Here is a 17162-nt window from a genome sequence, read left to right on the forward strand (position 1 = left end):
ACTAATTGATTTATAGAGGCTTGAATCAGAAATCACTTTGGTTGTTGGAGAACAAAGTAATACAAAGTTGTCTGGCTGAGGAAAAAAACAGTTTGATGTTGGCATGAAAGACTGGAAGAGTCTTTGAATCAGGAATGTAAGAAATGAAGTTATGAAACTTCAAAGCTTTAAGCAGACCAGAAAAGCACAATGCCTGTGTCTGATGGGTGAAAGTTAAAATGGTAAGATCTATGGAATTCAAAGTTATCCTAAGCAATGTAGGAGCATGAAAATGGATCTTGAGAGATGCTCAGTGATGTGCTATTACTTTCATTTCTACTGCAGTCAATTACATTAATCCACCTGAATCAAAGCAGACTATGATATCAAGTAGCTAATAGTGCGTTCAGACGACTCAAGTTAAGGCAGCTCAACTATCAACTGTTCTTTGAGGTTGATTTGTTAGTCGTCTGAACACGACCGGTCAAACTTAAGCTGCCTTAACTTGCACTTGGCGATGGCTTTAAACCTGACTTGGATAGTTAAGCTAGCTAAGTTTGGCCATCTCAACACAATTGGCCAACATGTATGACCCTTGAACTTCACAATTAATTCCGAGGTAACGTCAAAGATTTCTTAACTTGTCTGTCCGTCTGAACTCTCACCATAAACAGTAAACCAGATTCGAAGAACGTTGATAGATAAGCTGCCTTTACTTTAGCCGTCTGAACAGACTGAAATGTCCAGGTTCAATCCTAGCCTAGGTCGAGATGATACCTAAGAATTTCCTATTTCCCCTTGTCAATGGCGGGGCTGACATAAAAAAAGGTGCCTAGTAGCTGGGATAACACAATATAATATATACAGATAAAGATCCCTGGATAGTTTAAAATCAAATAATGATAAACTAATGTTGCTGTTCTGGTAAAATTTCCCTCATTGCACACTGCATGGAATCCCAAGTATTAATGTTCCTATATTCAGTCATTAGATAAATCTGATAAAATGGGGAAAGAGATAGCTATCATGAAGAGCATTAATTTGTCCTTTTGAAGAATCTTGGTTTATCTCTGGTAGACGATGGTATCTATGGTAATTAATCGGCCATCTTGATAATTGGAGTAATCTACCAAAAAACATTTAGACATTTAAAGGGCAAGAGAGATACCACGTTGGCACAACTCGTACACGATATCGATATCTCGTTGATCTGGAGTTCGGGATATCTGTACTGTTATTCCGTGCCAAACACTTACCAGTATATTTTTTATATAATTTACCTGATTACACATTGCACGGCTTTACCCATCTTCATTAATTCAGTTAATAGCAAAAAAATATAGGCCATAATTTTGTTTCAGAAATTTTTTTAGTTCTTAATGTCTGGTATGTGTTGAATGAGTTGTCAAACTTAACTACATTATTGGCTATGTGGACTCTCTGAAAGGGTTGCTATAGAGATGTTGGGGGTCAAAGGAGTGATATTTTGAGTACAGATACAGTGAGACATCATGAGAATGATAAAATATGTGTTGATTGACTTGTTGAAACAAATAAATGAGCCTTCCTTAGGGAAGATTTTAGCCCCCTTCTAGCCCCACTCCCCCCCAATCAGTCATACAGGGACATTTGAAAAGGTAAAAGTAAAATTAGACCACCAATGCTGCACTCAATTCACCTGTAGGCTTTTTATAATTTATTTATCAAGTTCATCTTGTATTTTTATTTTAACTCAACATTTCAGTTTAATTTGATTAGTGTAAATTTCACATGAAACATATTTCTGTCCAAAGAGTTTTCTTATCGGGCGAGATCTGATTACACAATTAATGTAGATTAACATTCCATGGATGAAAGGTGTAGAGGATTTTTGGCACCAGTTCATACAATCCTACTAGCTATAAAATTCTGTTCCCTTTGATGTTTTATTGCTGTGTCTCGATGGACCAATATAAACCACCCCGGAGCATCGTCTGTTGAGATGTTATTTACTATCTTGATGTCGATTCGTGCGAAATACTTGGTTTACCAGACTGTCCGACTAGGTAAAGTGCAGATCAATATTTTCGATGATAAAGCAAAGGGTGATATGAATTTTGAAATACCAGTATATTTTTGTTGATAGATTATAAAAAATAGTATATGTTATACCACTTTCAATGTTTCAAGAAAGTTTGAGGAAGTGAAATTCTTTCAGTGGAAGTAGCTTAACATATACAGACAAACTCTTGAAAATATAGAAACACCTCCAACACCTGTACATATATTCCAAAATTAATTTTTATTCACATTTTACAGACAATAAACTATTAATATAATATTCTCTCTACTGAGATGTATTTAACAAATCTAAATAAAGAGAAGACTGCACAAAATTACAATGTAAAACTTGTGTCATTCCTGCAAGGGAAATACTTAATATGCCTTGGCCAATGTGGTTAGCAGCTCACACATTGCAAATCTTATATAACCCTTCCAATACTATTGAAGAGAAAAAATATTTCATCATTTGTGTTTTAAATGAAATATGACACTGTAAAAATATAATGTGGTGACAATTAAAGGGAGACAACCTAACTGTGATTGTCACCTGTACTTAATTGTTGTCTCAATCTATTGTCACAAACTTTTCTGATAACGGTGGCAGTGGAATAACTCAACAATAGCGAGTTTGATTGTCGTCTGCTAATTTGAATCCTCCTCATGGTTAGAAAAATTCTAATGTCAGGGCAAGAGCTTGACCAGTGTCAGCTTTCATCCCCAAATACCACTGGTAACATGTGACATGTTGATAAAGTATTTATGAAGTATATTCTATATGTTTATAATTTACTAAATCGTGTATTATTTCTTATTTTTCAGGAATTATCGATCTGTGTAGCTGATAAAGGTGATGGCTCTCCACTTCGAGGTAAGGTTACTTTATTTAGAAATTTTAACCTTTTTTCTGCTGTCAATGAATTTGTCTTTCGTTTTGTGATTGATCCAATTCAATTTATGATTTGGTTTCGCCTGTCCGTCCCCTCAAAATTAAAACCTGTGCCTAAATTGTTGAAATTCTAATTTTTAAGTTCCACTTTTCATAAGTTTGAGTTTTAACATGAACATTTTGAACTCTTTTGATGAATTTAAATTGTGAGATAAACTGAAGAATTGTGACCAAGTATAAAAATCTATCTGATGTAGATGACAAGTTAACATCCACTTCTAATGAACTGATATCACAGACTAGGTAGTTGTTGGTAGATGACAAGTTAAGTTCACTTCCAGCTAACTGATATCACAAACTAGGTAGTTGTTGGTAGATGACAAGTTAAGTTCACTTCTAGTTAACTGATATCACAGACTAGGTAGTTGTTGGGAGATGACAAGTTAACATCCACTTCTAACGAACTGATATCACAAACTAGGTAGGTAGTGGAAAAGCTACCTGATGAGATAAAGTAGATCAGGTAAAAAACAGTTCACCTGTAATTAACACAGTTTACCTGATTACCATTTAGTCTTTGATGTTAATTAATCAGGTGTAAAAACCTTTGATCTTCAAACAAACCAGTCATGTATGACTTGAGAACGGAAGATATACTTCATTTGTTGATAACACTATTTTTACCTGAGTTTATCAAATATTTTGTAGAGGTCAAACTTTTTAAGAGAGTTGACTTACAATTCTACAGGTTTATTTTGTTGTGGTTGATTTTAGACTAGTACTTAGGACTGTATTGTTTCAACAAAAAAAATTCTTATTCCATAGAAATCTGTTGCATTTCGTAAATGGCAATGGATTTTGATTTTAGACAAGTACTAAGGACTGATGTAGTAGTATTTATGTCAAAATTCCTATGCTCCCAAAAAATCAGTTGATTTTCATTGGTTAAATTTTGTGAGTGGCAATAGATTTTTATTTTGGACTATTAGGTAGTCAGTATAGTCTAACAGTTTCATTTCAAATTCCATAAACAGTTGTATCTGAATTCTGACAGTAAGAATACAAAAAAAATTCCAGTGAATTAAATTGGTAATCTAAATTCCTTCCAAGATATTTTATGTTTGGAACCAGCCTGGAAGTGACAGAAAGTTGTCTCTGGAACCATGGAGATTGATTCTCAAGTTTAATGACACTTCCAAGGAAATCGGAATCTGAAATAAACTTGGAATTTAATCTGGATGTTCAGTGAGTTGTAAATTTCTCACAGATTTTAAGACTGGTTTGGATGGAATTTGTGGCATTTTTAATAAAATATTGAAACAGTGAATTAAGTGAATTTTCTCATCTGCCATTTTGAATTTTGGTTATTTTGAAGGAGACAAAGGGTTCAATTTATACCAGTAATATTTTTAGTCTAATATTTCAAAGATTTAATGAGATGATGATCAGTAAAAACTGATGAAGAAAGAACAATTAATTGATTGACAGATTGTGAATTTGGTCATCTCTCTTGGATATTGATGGTTAGATTATGGATGCTACAAATTAAAACATTGGATTCATTGATATTAAACTATTTAAGAATTGAGGCTCTAATAATGGACAGCAGTGAGCGATTATTTTACGTAAAAAATGGTATGGAGCTACTTATAGGTAAGGTGGAATGAATGAATGAATGAATGAATGAATGAATGAATGAATGAAATGAATGGTATGAATGAATGAATGATGAAATATGGTATGAAGTAATTATAGGTAAGGTGGAAGGAATGAATGAATGAATGAATGAAGTGTTGTGTGGTTATGGTGATGATACACCAACTACGACTCAGATTTTTGTTGATGGTCGTAGAAACTCTTGATAAGACTCTATTCTGCGACAAAATTCAGCAAATTGTACCATTTTTTTGTGTACCCTCAGCATAACGTGTGGATGAATTGAATGAATGATCTTTCAAATTAGAATTATCAATGAAACTGTCAATCATTCAGCGGTTGAAATTTGAACACAAAATGATCTTTCCTTCACCAGTGACATTTGACTGATTTTTGGTTCACTGTGAGTAATATTGGTTTATTCTTATATCTCCACTTTTAGTGTTCATTTCAACCAAACCATATTGAACCCAACCAAATGGCCAAAACTAAAGGAGATTTTTGTGCCAAAACATACAATCATGATGGTAGAGGTTTTTATGACTCATTTTAGGGTCAAGGTTATAGGCTAATGGCTTGTGTATAGTATAGTGGTCTAGAGCCAATTACATCTATCTAGCTAGTTAACTGGATACTGACAAAATACTTGACCAACCCAAATAGTAAAAACAGGAAATAGCTATCTGTTATTAAAAAATGAATTGTATGAACTACTTTTCTGCACCTGAGTAAGCTAATAATTATGGGCAACTCCATGCAGTGTGCATTGTGCCAACTATTTTTTTTAAAGGCTAATAATATATATATAAGACATCTATGCCTCACTCTGATCAAACCCCTGTCAATGATGTAGGTAAGAGGGGCTGAAATGGAAAAAGCGTCTAGTTGTTGGGACAATAAACCTAGGCCCAGTGTGCTACAGGCTGTGCACGTTAAAGATCCCTCGACAGTTGGAAATCCAAAAAGAGCAGGCTAATGCCGTTGGCCTGGCAAAATTTCCCTCATTGCACCCTGTATGGTGTTACCCGTCTTCATTGGCCAAATTAGGAACAAAAGAGAAGGATGTAAAACTCCATTCATTTCATTGCATTTCTCAATCTGATGAAAGAGAATATGACATTGTCTCTTTAGCCTTGAGCATCCATGTTAGATTTTCAGAGATGTTGAAAGATCTGGAACAGACTTCTTTCTTGAAAATGGTATAAAAGTAAAAACATTGAAGCAGTTATCAGCATTTCATTAATTAGTTTCTCAGAGTAATGTTTTTTAATAATTGGTCTTCGTTAACCTATTGAAGTTTCAAAGCCAAAATTTTAAAGCAAAGTCTCTCATTTTTTACAGAAATGACTTCATTTTGGGATGCTCTCTGCAGATTTCTAAGAGCTTTACCCAGCAAGCTGAAAAAAAACCCAACAAGATTTGTTGTTATTTCCTTAACCACTAACAGAATGGCCATTTTATCAATTTACTTGGTTAATATTGTCATATATTTAGACCTTGTTTTCAGAATAAACACTTTCTAAATAGACAATTTCTCTATCTCTTTGGCTGGGGGACAAAATTATTCTGAAGACAGTTATTTCTGTTATTTTTTGTTATGAAAGAAAACTTAATCTTAGACAATAACAGCTCTATTTTGTTATTTTATTATTCTTTAGCTTTGATCTAAGTCTTTCATCTTTGACTTTGATTGGTATAAGGTTTAAGAGATACTCTCTTATAGAAGCACTGGCCTAGGATTTAAGCATTGGAGTACATCAATTTGATAGGAAATCAATCAAGAGGAAAAAGGAGCTTTTGGTGGGTATTATAGACATTGTCTCTAATAGTAACAATCTACTCTACCAGTGTTTGTGGGTATATTATAGAGGAAAGCCTACTTAATAGTAATATTATATTACAATGTATATAGAGACAATGTCTCTGGTAACAATCTACTCTACCAGTGTTTGTGGGTATATTATAGAGGAAAGCCTACTTAATAGTAATATTGTACTACAATGTATATAAAGACAATGTCTCTGGTAACAATCTACTCTACCAGTGTTTGTGGGTATATTATAGAGGAAAGCCTACTTAATAGTAATATTGTACTACAATGTATATAGAGACAATGTCTCTGGTAACAATCTACTCTACCAGTGTTTGTGGGTATATTATAGAGGAAAGCCTACTTAATAGTAATATTGTACTACAATGTATATAGAGACAAATGTCTCTGGGAAAACTGGAGTTTTAATTGTCACATAATCATACACAGGAAGTTTATCATTTCTCTTGTCAAATTACATTTCACTTTCTACATTTTAAATTTTAAATCAGACGTCTGCAGTTATATTAGTAGTTTGTTTTAATTAATCTTGTGGACTGCAGTATATCTACAGGTTACTTTAAAAAATTGTCAGAAGATTGCCTTCAGAATTGGATTTCATGTTCAACTTTCAAGCATTTTCAGATATTAATATTGCAATAGGAGAATGGATTCTAAAATATATCTTTGGAAAGTTTAGATCAAAAGTTTTAAAAAGCCAAAAGTTTTAGACAATGGACTAGCTTCTAGAATATAACCCAGAGTAAGGTGATGTCAGGTGTTTTTGTTATAAATACAGATTTGTACAACAGAGGACAGCCCTCAAGAATATAACCCAGAGTAAGGTGATGTCAGGTGTTTCTTTGACAATAGTGCAACAAAGAATGATTTGAAACTCAGAAATACATGATGCTTGGCTGATTATAGAATTAATTAATGCCTAATTGACATTTGACACCTAGAGCTTGACACTGTCACCTTGTGTCATGTCATCTGAATATTGATATAATTGTTAGAATTATCACCTGGTGTAACAATGTTGTGTTAAAAATGAAACATTGTTTATGTCACTGTGGAGACAGGCTGCGTTTATCATTGATGCTAGGTGACGTAAAGTGACGCTAGTTTTACCTTTCATTACCGTGCCCCTCGATAAACTTCTCATTAGACACTGAGTGTTATTTTTCAAAATTTCTTTGTCTAAAGAACTTGATTAGTGTCAAATTTCAAAGCTTTCTGAGAATTATGTATGAATGAATACATTAATTACAGGACTGAAGAGAATATTGGATTGAGGAGAGTTGTTATTTTTATTAGAAATTTTACTTTGTTTAGCATTGACTCTTATACTTGTGGCAACTTTTTGAGAATTTATTTTGACCAGTTCTTGTGATATCTTTTAAGAAAAAGTAATAAAGGATTTATGTGTTAAAGTTATATCCAGTGTAAATATTTTATTCATGAAAGTGTACATTGGTTAGATGGATTAATGTAGTTCACAAACTTTTGAAATCTGTTTTTATTGACACTTTCATGTAAATATTTTGTGAGCATTTTGAGTTTGCTTTGAGCTAATTTAATTAATGTAAAGTGAAGCAATAATCAACAATTATTCTATTTGGATTAAGGTTTCTTGATAATTTGTCATTTTTGGAGAGGATTTGCAGTAAGGATCAGGCGAATTTTGATATTCTGGCCTTTAAAATGCTTTGATATGCTAATTATTGGGTTATAAACTCTTAATAGAACAGAATTTAATACATAGTAAATATGGGAGGAATTCTGTCTAGATCAACCAGGAGAAGGTGTTTCAACAAGTATAAATATACCACAGCTACAGGGAAGAGTTTTTTACTTGATTCAACATTTCACTCAGGTAGTTTTTTACGTTTTTTTATTCATGATTTTGGGGTATTTTTGCAATTTTTTATTAACAAGATATTGTGCATCAATTGCCAATTAATAGAAAAAACATAATTGACAAGAGTTGACAAACTCATTTGCAGATTTGCATCAAGTGTTCTTGAAGAATGTGCTATTAGCAGTACCCCCAACCAGTGCCTTTGGGAGTCATCTCACACTAATTAACCTGTTTGATCAGAAATCATTACTTTGTGACCTCAGCCAGTGCTTTTTTCTTATGACCATCTATCACTGGCAGGAATAGTCTCTGGTTTTAATATTATTGATAGATTTTGTTGTAGTCTTGGAAAGTTTGATAATGGAAGATGTCTGTTTTCTCCCTTGTCACAAGTTTAAATGATTTTTTTTAGCTCAGGTGATGCATTGTGTCGAGTCGTACAAATCTTTTAACAGAGTTGTCATGTGCTTACTAACAGCGACAATGACTAAAAGTTTTTCTACCCTCATGATGTGTATTGGGGCTATTTATGACTTCCATTTGCATCATTCCAATTTTCTATCAGATGTCTGTGGTTCCTGTAATTATAGAAATGCCTAGCTGTATATGAAGTCAGTATAGCAAAATTTGCTAATAATCTCTGAAGATCTAGCAGAATTGCAGGAACCACAGATGTCTGACTGAAAATTAGAATGATGCAAATCAATGCTATCCTGTCCCTGATACACCTACAAAGTTTAGAAAACTTCTTTACAATCTCTTTAACTTAAAGTATAAGATAATATTTAGAGTCCAAGGTTTTTACAAATTTTGAATTTCAAAAATATTTTCTGTCTGATTTATCATAAAAAGATTTGCATCAATTCCTTTGTTTCGATATTGAAATAAAAAAATCTGAATTAATTAGAATTCATCATCTGCTCTCGGCACACTTTTCATCCTTTCATCTTTCATCCAATCAGGTACATTCTGATTAATTGTCAAATCTTCACGGAAATTCGTGTATCATTTTTGTCATAATTTCATGAGCAATCTGTTTTCAAAGAAATCTGATATGACCTAGGTCAATATTATAAAAGATTCCTGTCACTTATACAGAATTAGACGTTGCATGTTGCGTTGTTTTTTTTTACAGGAAGAAAAGAAAAACTTCCATTGGGAATTACATCCTCTTGTTTTGTCTTTTTTTATTTTCTTTGATCGTTCACATTCTGTCGTTTCATGAAATATAAAAAAAGAAAATGGCTTCGGAAATATTTTGTTGAATGAAATAACGATGCTAACCATTCTAACGGCACTAAATTACACCTGAAATAAAAAAAACACTGTTTGGCAGAACATTTGTAGCAGCTTATAAACTTTTATATGAGGAAGTATATTAATATGAAAAGTGGTATCAGGTGTCTAGAAGAATAAGCATAGGCTGAATTAATACCAGTAAGTTTGCTGATGACATTGGACAAGATGGAGGCAGTTGAAGCCTGGAAGATTAGGGGCGACACAATCTCCTTAATATAAAAAACTAAGACCCTGCAGTATTTAGGATGGCTCTGTCTATAATATCAATGTCAAGAGGTTTGACCATCTCTCATTTTGGTAGAATTTTAGAGTTAATTTGTGGAAAATGAACTACAACTATGATTTTAGAATGTTTTTCACACTTTTCCTGGGTTTCTCTTTACAATATTTTCCACTTCTGTACCATTGATTGAAAAATTGAATTTTCAGATGTGACTCATATTCGATACCTAGCTCAGGAAATTCATGTAGCGAGTTAGAATGTCGTCTGCTCTTTGATTTAGGTTTGAATGCTTCTTAGGGAAAAATATCTGATCCTATCTCAGTATCTGCTATCATTTAGTGAGTTGGATTGTCGTCTGCTTGAATCCTTAGGGGAAGAGTTTCTGATCCTGCTTACGTGAGTCGTAAGTCACTCGCGCTTTGAACCTCTGTTTTAAAACCAAGGTCTGTTTTTCTGCTGAATATTATATTTTGAGGCACTTTGAAACGTGGAAACAGCCCACACCCCACTTTTTTGCCTTAAAAAAATGTTAACAGGGAATAAATGTATGACAGTCGGTTGCCTCATGATATAACTTGTGAAGTATTTCCTATAACTTTCTCATGATAATGTGTATTTATACAAAAATACAAAAAAGAAATGATAACAAAAAGTGTATGGTTGTATTTTCCCGTGGTAAAATAGCTGATGATATAAAACATGACTTTGAACATGGTGTTAATATGAGAACATGTTGGTGACTTATGTCATAAGATGTATTTAAACCATGACAACTTGTACTGTTCTCAGGCCCTATATTGGCCGTATTTTACATGGTGTTAATATGTTTCACAACAGTTTTCATGATGCCCATCATATTTCTCTTTTTATCTCTCAAAATCTCTAAATATTTTAATCTGAACTATGCTATATTTAGGGGGTGAAGATTTTGTTACATCCCCGGATAGTTTTTAAACAGGGCTACTCATTACCCACTACCCAAAAGTGAGATTTAAAACTGATATTTTTCTAATTTCAGTCGACCTTCCTCCTCAGAAATTACTCGACACGGACACATCGAAAGTTTTAAAACTTGACCAAGATGAGGAGAAGAAAGAGAATATAGATGAAGGAACAGTTGAACAGTCTAAATTAAATATTGAGGTAAGATGGGGTAATTTTCTTTTGTAAACATCTCAAAAAGCAATTTCGTTTCTCAAGGATCCTGTCTACAACCTACAAAACTCTTACTGAAACAAATTCACAAGGATAACACTTTGAGTTTTTGAGAGTCCAGCTTATTAACTTAAGTTCTTTAGGATCCTGTCTACCAGCTGATCATTGGCCTAACTTCTTGATAATCCTGTCTACCAGCCTTTTCTTAACCAAAACTCTTGGCAATGATCTTTCCTGTGTTATCTGTAGTTGATTCAACTAGCATCATCATATTATCATATTTTACAAGGATAACAGATTAGATTCTTTAAAGTCTTTAAGCTGGCTCGAAAACTGCATGTGATAGCAAAATTACATTTGAGTTAGGAAAATTGTGAAGAAAATCTATTAATGCATAATTAACAAATTCTTTGGAATCAAAGTAAGTTTAACAGTTAATTAATGCAGGATTTAGATCAGAGCAATATAATCTGATCAACTTCGCTTGACTGATTTCACAACCAAGAGATCATGAATATTTATTAAGAATTTAACGGCTACAAAATATGCAACAATTGATAACAAAAAACCTGACAAGTCCAAATTAAAATTAGGATGGTCATGTCAAAATATTTTATGTTTTTCTCCAATTACTGCCAAAATTGACATTTCACACCCCAAAATATAATTATTATGCATTGAAACACTGGGTAGATAAGGATGTAATTTGTAAAGCGTGGAGTTTAACGGAGGTACGAGGCGGACATTGAAGGTTGGATTAATTGCTTTGACTTTTATACTTATTGGTGACCTATTGGAAAGTAGGAATTTATTTCATTCATTCAAAAATTCATTCATTCAATCGTATATTCATTCATTCATTCATTCATTCAACTGTTCATTCATTTGTCTGTTCTTTCAACTATTCATTCATTCATTTGTATGTTAATTTATTCATTCAGTTATTTCATTCATTTGGTGTTCATTCATTCAACTGTTCATTCATTCATTCAATCAATCAATCAATCAATCAATATTTTCATATCTATTCATATAGTTATTTCATTCATTTGGTGTTCATTCATTCATCTGTTCATTCATTCATTCATTCAATCAATCAATCAATCAATATTTTCATATCTATTCATATAGTTATTAAAAAGTTTGAAGTTGTTTCTTCATCATTGACAAATTTCATTCACATATTTGTAAAATATAATTTCTCACCAATCATCTATTGTGTAGAATGTCTTGACGTAAAAAGAAGGGTAAAAAATTTGATCAAACTGATTGATAATCAATATTTATCTATTGATCACTGATTGATCTTTCAAATTATTTATTGATAAAATCAGTCACGTCAAAGGAAATATTTTGAGAAATTTGACAAAAGGGACTGCCTTTTCTTGTACCTTTCAACTTTTGGTCAAATTTGAAAATGGAATGAACTGATTATAATTTTAAATTTGAAACAGAATTCTATATTTTTTGAAGAAGTAATATCAACTCTGGTCCTCCATTCGGATGAAATTTAAAATTAGGCTCAGCATTTTTTAATCTATTAAAATATTTGTAACAGGTAGTTTGTTTGAAATAAGATCTGTATTATGTTATGTTATAATCGCTGTAAAAATTATCATAAAATTATATATCATGTACAGGTATTACTACGTTGACAAGCGATGTTCAGTCAAACGCGAAATAGACTTGAAATAAAATATGAATACAAATTGGAAGACATAAAAATATTGTTAACAAATTTTTTAAAATTCAGCAATAAAAAATGTGATATTTTGTGAAATATTTAAGTCATAAAATAGGATTATTGGATTATTCAGAACATCAAATATACTTGATAAAAATTTACTCTGGTAAAATAATGTCAAAAATTTAGAAAAATATATAATATATTGACATCAAACGTGAATCAAGGAAAATTCTTCAATAAAAAAAAAATTATTTTTCGAATAAGGGATTATGAAAATAAAAAAAAACTCTCAACTAAAATCATAACATAAATGATAGTCAAAAAGTCCAAAAAACTCTGAATAATTTTGAATAGAAAGTCTTGGAACTCAATGAGATTCCAGAAACCGTATTTTCTAACAGAGTAACGATCATCATCGTGTGGAATTCCAAGAAAGAAAATTGACACATCAAGTGTTATAATTTAAAGGCTCGTAAATAATTAAAATTGGACGTAAATTGTCGCGTTTAATTGGTCACAGCCTCAAAATGGACGTCATTTACCCGCGATGATTCAGACACACTCGGTATAATTACACGTTACTTTCATTGATTCCACGAAACATGTCAATAAATATGTTTACAAAGATATGATTAACCAGACTCTCAATCTCAATTATTATTGTATGATTAGATTATCCAGTCTCGATTATTTGTTTTCGCATTTTAGATTCTTTTATCCAGTTTTTGAGTTGCTACAAACTTTTGATCATGGAGTATAATACTATAAGAAAATCATTAACAGTTTTGATATAAATTTATTCATTTTTCTCTAGTTTGAATAGATATAAACTTAAAAAAGATCTCATCTTGTTTTTTCCACTAACTAAATATCTTGTACTTGATCATTTAGTCTATTAAATCAAAAAAAGTTAACGTGCAGAAAGGAAAAGGACAGTAATTAAGAGAAAATATCAAATAAGATTATCAAGTCTCAATAATTTGTTATAATGGTCATACACATTAATATCATAGTCTCTATCACTCCAGTCCTGCTCGTAGCTGATAGTGAATGAGTCAGTCAGTCAGTGTTTATTAAGTTTCTGTGTAAGAACCCTGTCGTACAATGTTGTTGATTTTTATGTGCTAATTAGCTGAATTAGTTAATTAATGTTAACGATGTTTTGAATCATGAGAACCCTCAGTCAACATGGAGTTTTACATCCTATTGTAAAGAATTGAAGATAGGAATAGTAAAATGTAAAGGTACACCTAGAATAGCAAATGTCGTCTTTGGTAAGTTTGGATTTCAAACTTTTGTCAAGATATTTTGGTCAAATTTACATTTATGGAACTTTTAACTTTTCAAATATTTGTTCATCTGGGCTCAAAAATCTTTAGACTGATATTTGAGGATATACATTTTGGAAATTATTTGTTCATCTTGTTCATTTGTTCGTCCAAATTTTTCTATAACTTACAGATTATACATGTTGGAAATGAGTGTTCTTGAAGAATATGTCCCCCTAATTAGTTTGGTGCCTAATTAACAATTTGTTTGTTATTATTTAGTCAAGAATTAATTGCCATTCGTATTTTCTTATACTAGAGCCAGCAACAGGTGGGGACCATTATTTTCAGAACATTGTTTTATTTGATGTAGCCACAACTTTTCCCCAAAACTACATTAATATCTTAGATATTGTCACATTTGATCACTTTTTATGGCCATTAGATCCTTAAATATAATAGTCTGCTTCTCTCAAATGATCAGTTAATGCCGCCATTATCAATGGGAATAGCATGGCCTTGAATCAGCTCTTTCTTGTAAGTTTTCCCTGAAGACACAGCTATTGGCGCTTGATGAAATTATAACCATTAACACCAGCAGACATATTAATTCAATTTTCCCTGCAAAAGGTTGCAGCTACTAAATTGTCAGAGCCCTGAATTAACCCTTTTCTTCCAAATTTACTGTTAATGACGATCCATCAAATTATGGCCATTAGCACCGACAGACACTTTAGTTCCTTGTTCTGAATTAACCAATAATGTTGCCTGCAACAGGTTGCTGCCATTAAGGTATCTGAATGGTCAAGGCATTGAGTCCTGAATCAGTTTATCCTGATGACAGTTATATTGACAGAAGGTAAAATTATGGCCATTAGCTAGTTCCTCTTTCTCAATGCCAAGTGAGTTTTACATGAAAGCAGTTTTTGGCTCAGTCTTAGTTCGTTACTTGTTATCCCTATCAAGAATGAAGTTTCTTGGCATTGCCTCTAACTAATTTTCCCTGAGAACAGTCATATTGATGTGTGCTAAAATTATGGCACCAGCAGACAATGTAGTTCCTTGTTCTGATACAACCATTAAATGTTGCCTGCAACAGGTTGCTGCCATTAATGTATTGAGCTCTGAAACAGCCTGTGTTAGGAACTTTTCTTCCAAAGCTAGACAATTAGTCAATTATAACATTGACATTAAGTGCTTATGGATATTAACATCAAAACACAAGATGATTCAAAAAAAGACACATTGACGCATAAAATTTTGAATCAGCCTTTATCAGTTATGTGTCATCCTTCAGATGATAGCTATGTTTCTTCGTATTAATTATTATTAATTGATCTTGAGATAAATCATTGTCGTATTCCATCTAATGGGTGATAATGGTGACGCCTGAATGAAATATTGCTGTTTACATCTTCAGACTTCCAACTGTTTGTCCAGCGATGTAGCCAGACTGGCGCCTTAATGTATCGGAATTGCAGACGCCTGTGGTGGCCATATTACATTAAGGAGTTTCTAATTACAATTATGATCCATTATTACGATGATTCACGGAAATAAAGTTGAAATAATGGTTTCCTAGGTCTGTAATTAATTCCAGGATACCTGCCTGGTTCTTTTGATCAGTTCTGGAATGTCTGTTCCAATTGAAAGTCTGTTTTTTTGGTGCCATGAGTCTGTGATACCTGATAATGTGATAATTTTATGGATTGTTGTTAGTCATAACCAATTGTCTGACTACAGTTATAAAGTGTCTGGTTTCATTAAGGATTGTAAGGTACTGTAGGGGGGGAGGGGGGATAGTAGCAAACACTGGGCTTACGGAAGATCTTTGAAAATTTAGTTGATAGTTTTCCTTGTAACGGTAATGGAGAAAATGGAAGGATAGAGGAAGTATTGGCCTAATTAAAAATCTTGAAGTCGAATTCCAGGTGATAATTAGTGCCCATTCCCTGTTCGCTGGTTTTAAATTGCAATAGCTTTGTAGATATTAGGAAAGCGGATTTTTGTGTCAGGTATCTGGTAGGGTAAGCATGCCCAGTCTCTCTTGTGATACAAAGTTTACATTAATTCTTCAAGTACCATCAATATTGATTTTGACGGTCTCAGTTCACTAAGTTGAGCAGATAGGCCATGTGGTATTTATCATTATAAATTCAATTTGTTGTTCCTGATTTATCAATTCTGCTGCAAAAAAAAAATGCCACAAACTGTTCAATCATTCAGCGAGTGACAAATGCATTTCTTATAAAGCCTTTCTGGATCTTTTCCAATTTACCTCGGAAATTGATTTTGCAGAGACATGCTATCTAAAAATCAAGATGATCATTTTTCAGTTGGATGCTAAATTACAGTTCATGTTGGTGGAATCAAAATTTGAAATTTGAACATTCCTGTAGTTGGTCATGGCAGATTTGGTGGAATATGTTTCTATCCTTTTTCGTGTTAAAATTCGTAGGAGATTCTAAATCCTTCGCCACTTAGATTTGACTTCATGATGCCTCATGTTAATTGGAATAATTTCCTATGTTCCATGTAGATAAGTTAAAATGAAATTTTACTTTCCTCATAAGAGATTCTAAACCTTCAGCGCTAAACTTCCTAACTTAATAAGCAAGAATAAAAGAATATTTTCTGTAGTTTTTCACATATAAAAAATTGCAATGAAATGAGGTTACAAATAGCTAGGTGTCTGCTCACCATTGCCATGTCTAGGACTGGGGACAAGCAGGAATAGGTTTTTTTCCCTGTATGAAAAATCACAACGCCATTTCTCTTGAGATTCCAGGATCTTAGAGTGCCAAATTCCCTTTTTTGGAAAGCATTGTCAGTGACATTTTTTCCAGAATTGGCACAGTGTCATCCTTGCTTTGTCGAGAAATTGGTGCCAACCAAATTTCTCCTGTCTTGGAGAAGATTCTCTCAACTCTTAACATACCAATCCTAGCAGACTTTAAACTGGAATCTTTTACGTGTTTGAAAACTATATTTCAATTTCCCTGTACAGCTTCCCGAAGGCTGTCTCTTAAATCAACGCAGCCAAGAAAAAAATGTTGAATTATGACCACAACTTTACTTCATAATGTCACAACTAGTTATTCATACCGTCATTTTTACAAAAACTTTCTTCTGATCTTTACAGCTCAGGCATGCAGACGTCAAATAATTTCTCCATATTTTTAGGTGCATTCTGGGATAAGATTATTGAAACGAGGAGCAAAGTAATGAAGCAAAAACGATAGCGGAAATTTTTTGTCTGTTTTTATGAAAGTGTGAAATGAATTGCTGAAAGGTT

General features: G+C 32.7%; 1 protein-coding gene across 1 annotated transcript in view; it reads left to right on the forward strand.

The window, feature by feature from the left end:
* Window positions 1–218: 218 nt before the first annotated feature.
* Window positions 219–17162, forward strand: part of LOTGIDRAFT_169673 (hypothetical protein) — a gene marked incomplete at both ends in the record, with an annotated part of 38386 nt that continues 21442 nt past the window's right edge. The window contains 4 exons of the mRNA XM_009067978.1: window positions 219–221; window positions 2842–2890; window positions 4397–4561; window positions 10776–10900. Coding sequence (XP_009066226.1) covers window positions 219–221; window positions 2842–2890; window positions 4397–4561; window positions 10776–10900 — 342 coding nt within the window. The remainder of the gene's footprint in view (window positions 222–2841; window positions 2891–4396; window positions 4562–10775; window positions 10901–17162) is intronic.

This window comes from Lottia gigantea (assembly GCF_000327385.1).
Source record: "Lottia gigantea unplaced genomic scaffold LOTGIsca_88, whole genome shotgun sequence".
NCBI lineage: Eukaryota > Metazoa > Mollusca > Gastropoda > Lottiidae > Lottia > Lottia gigantea.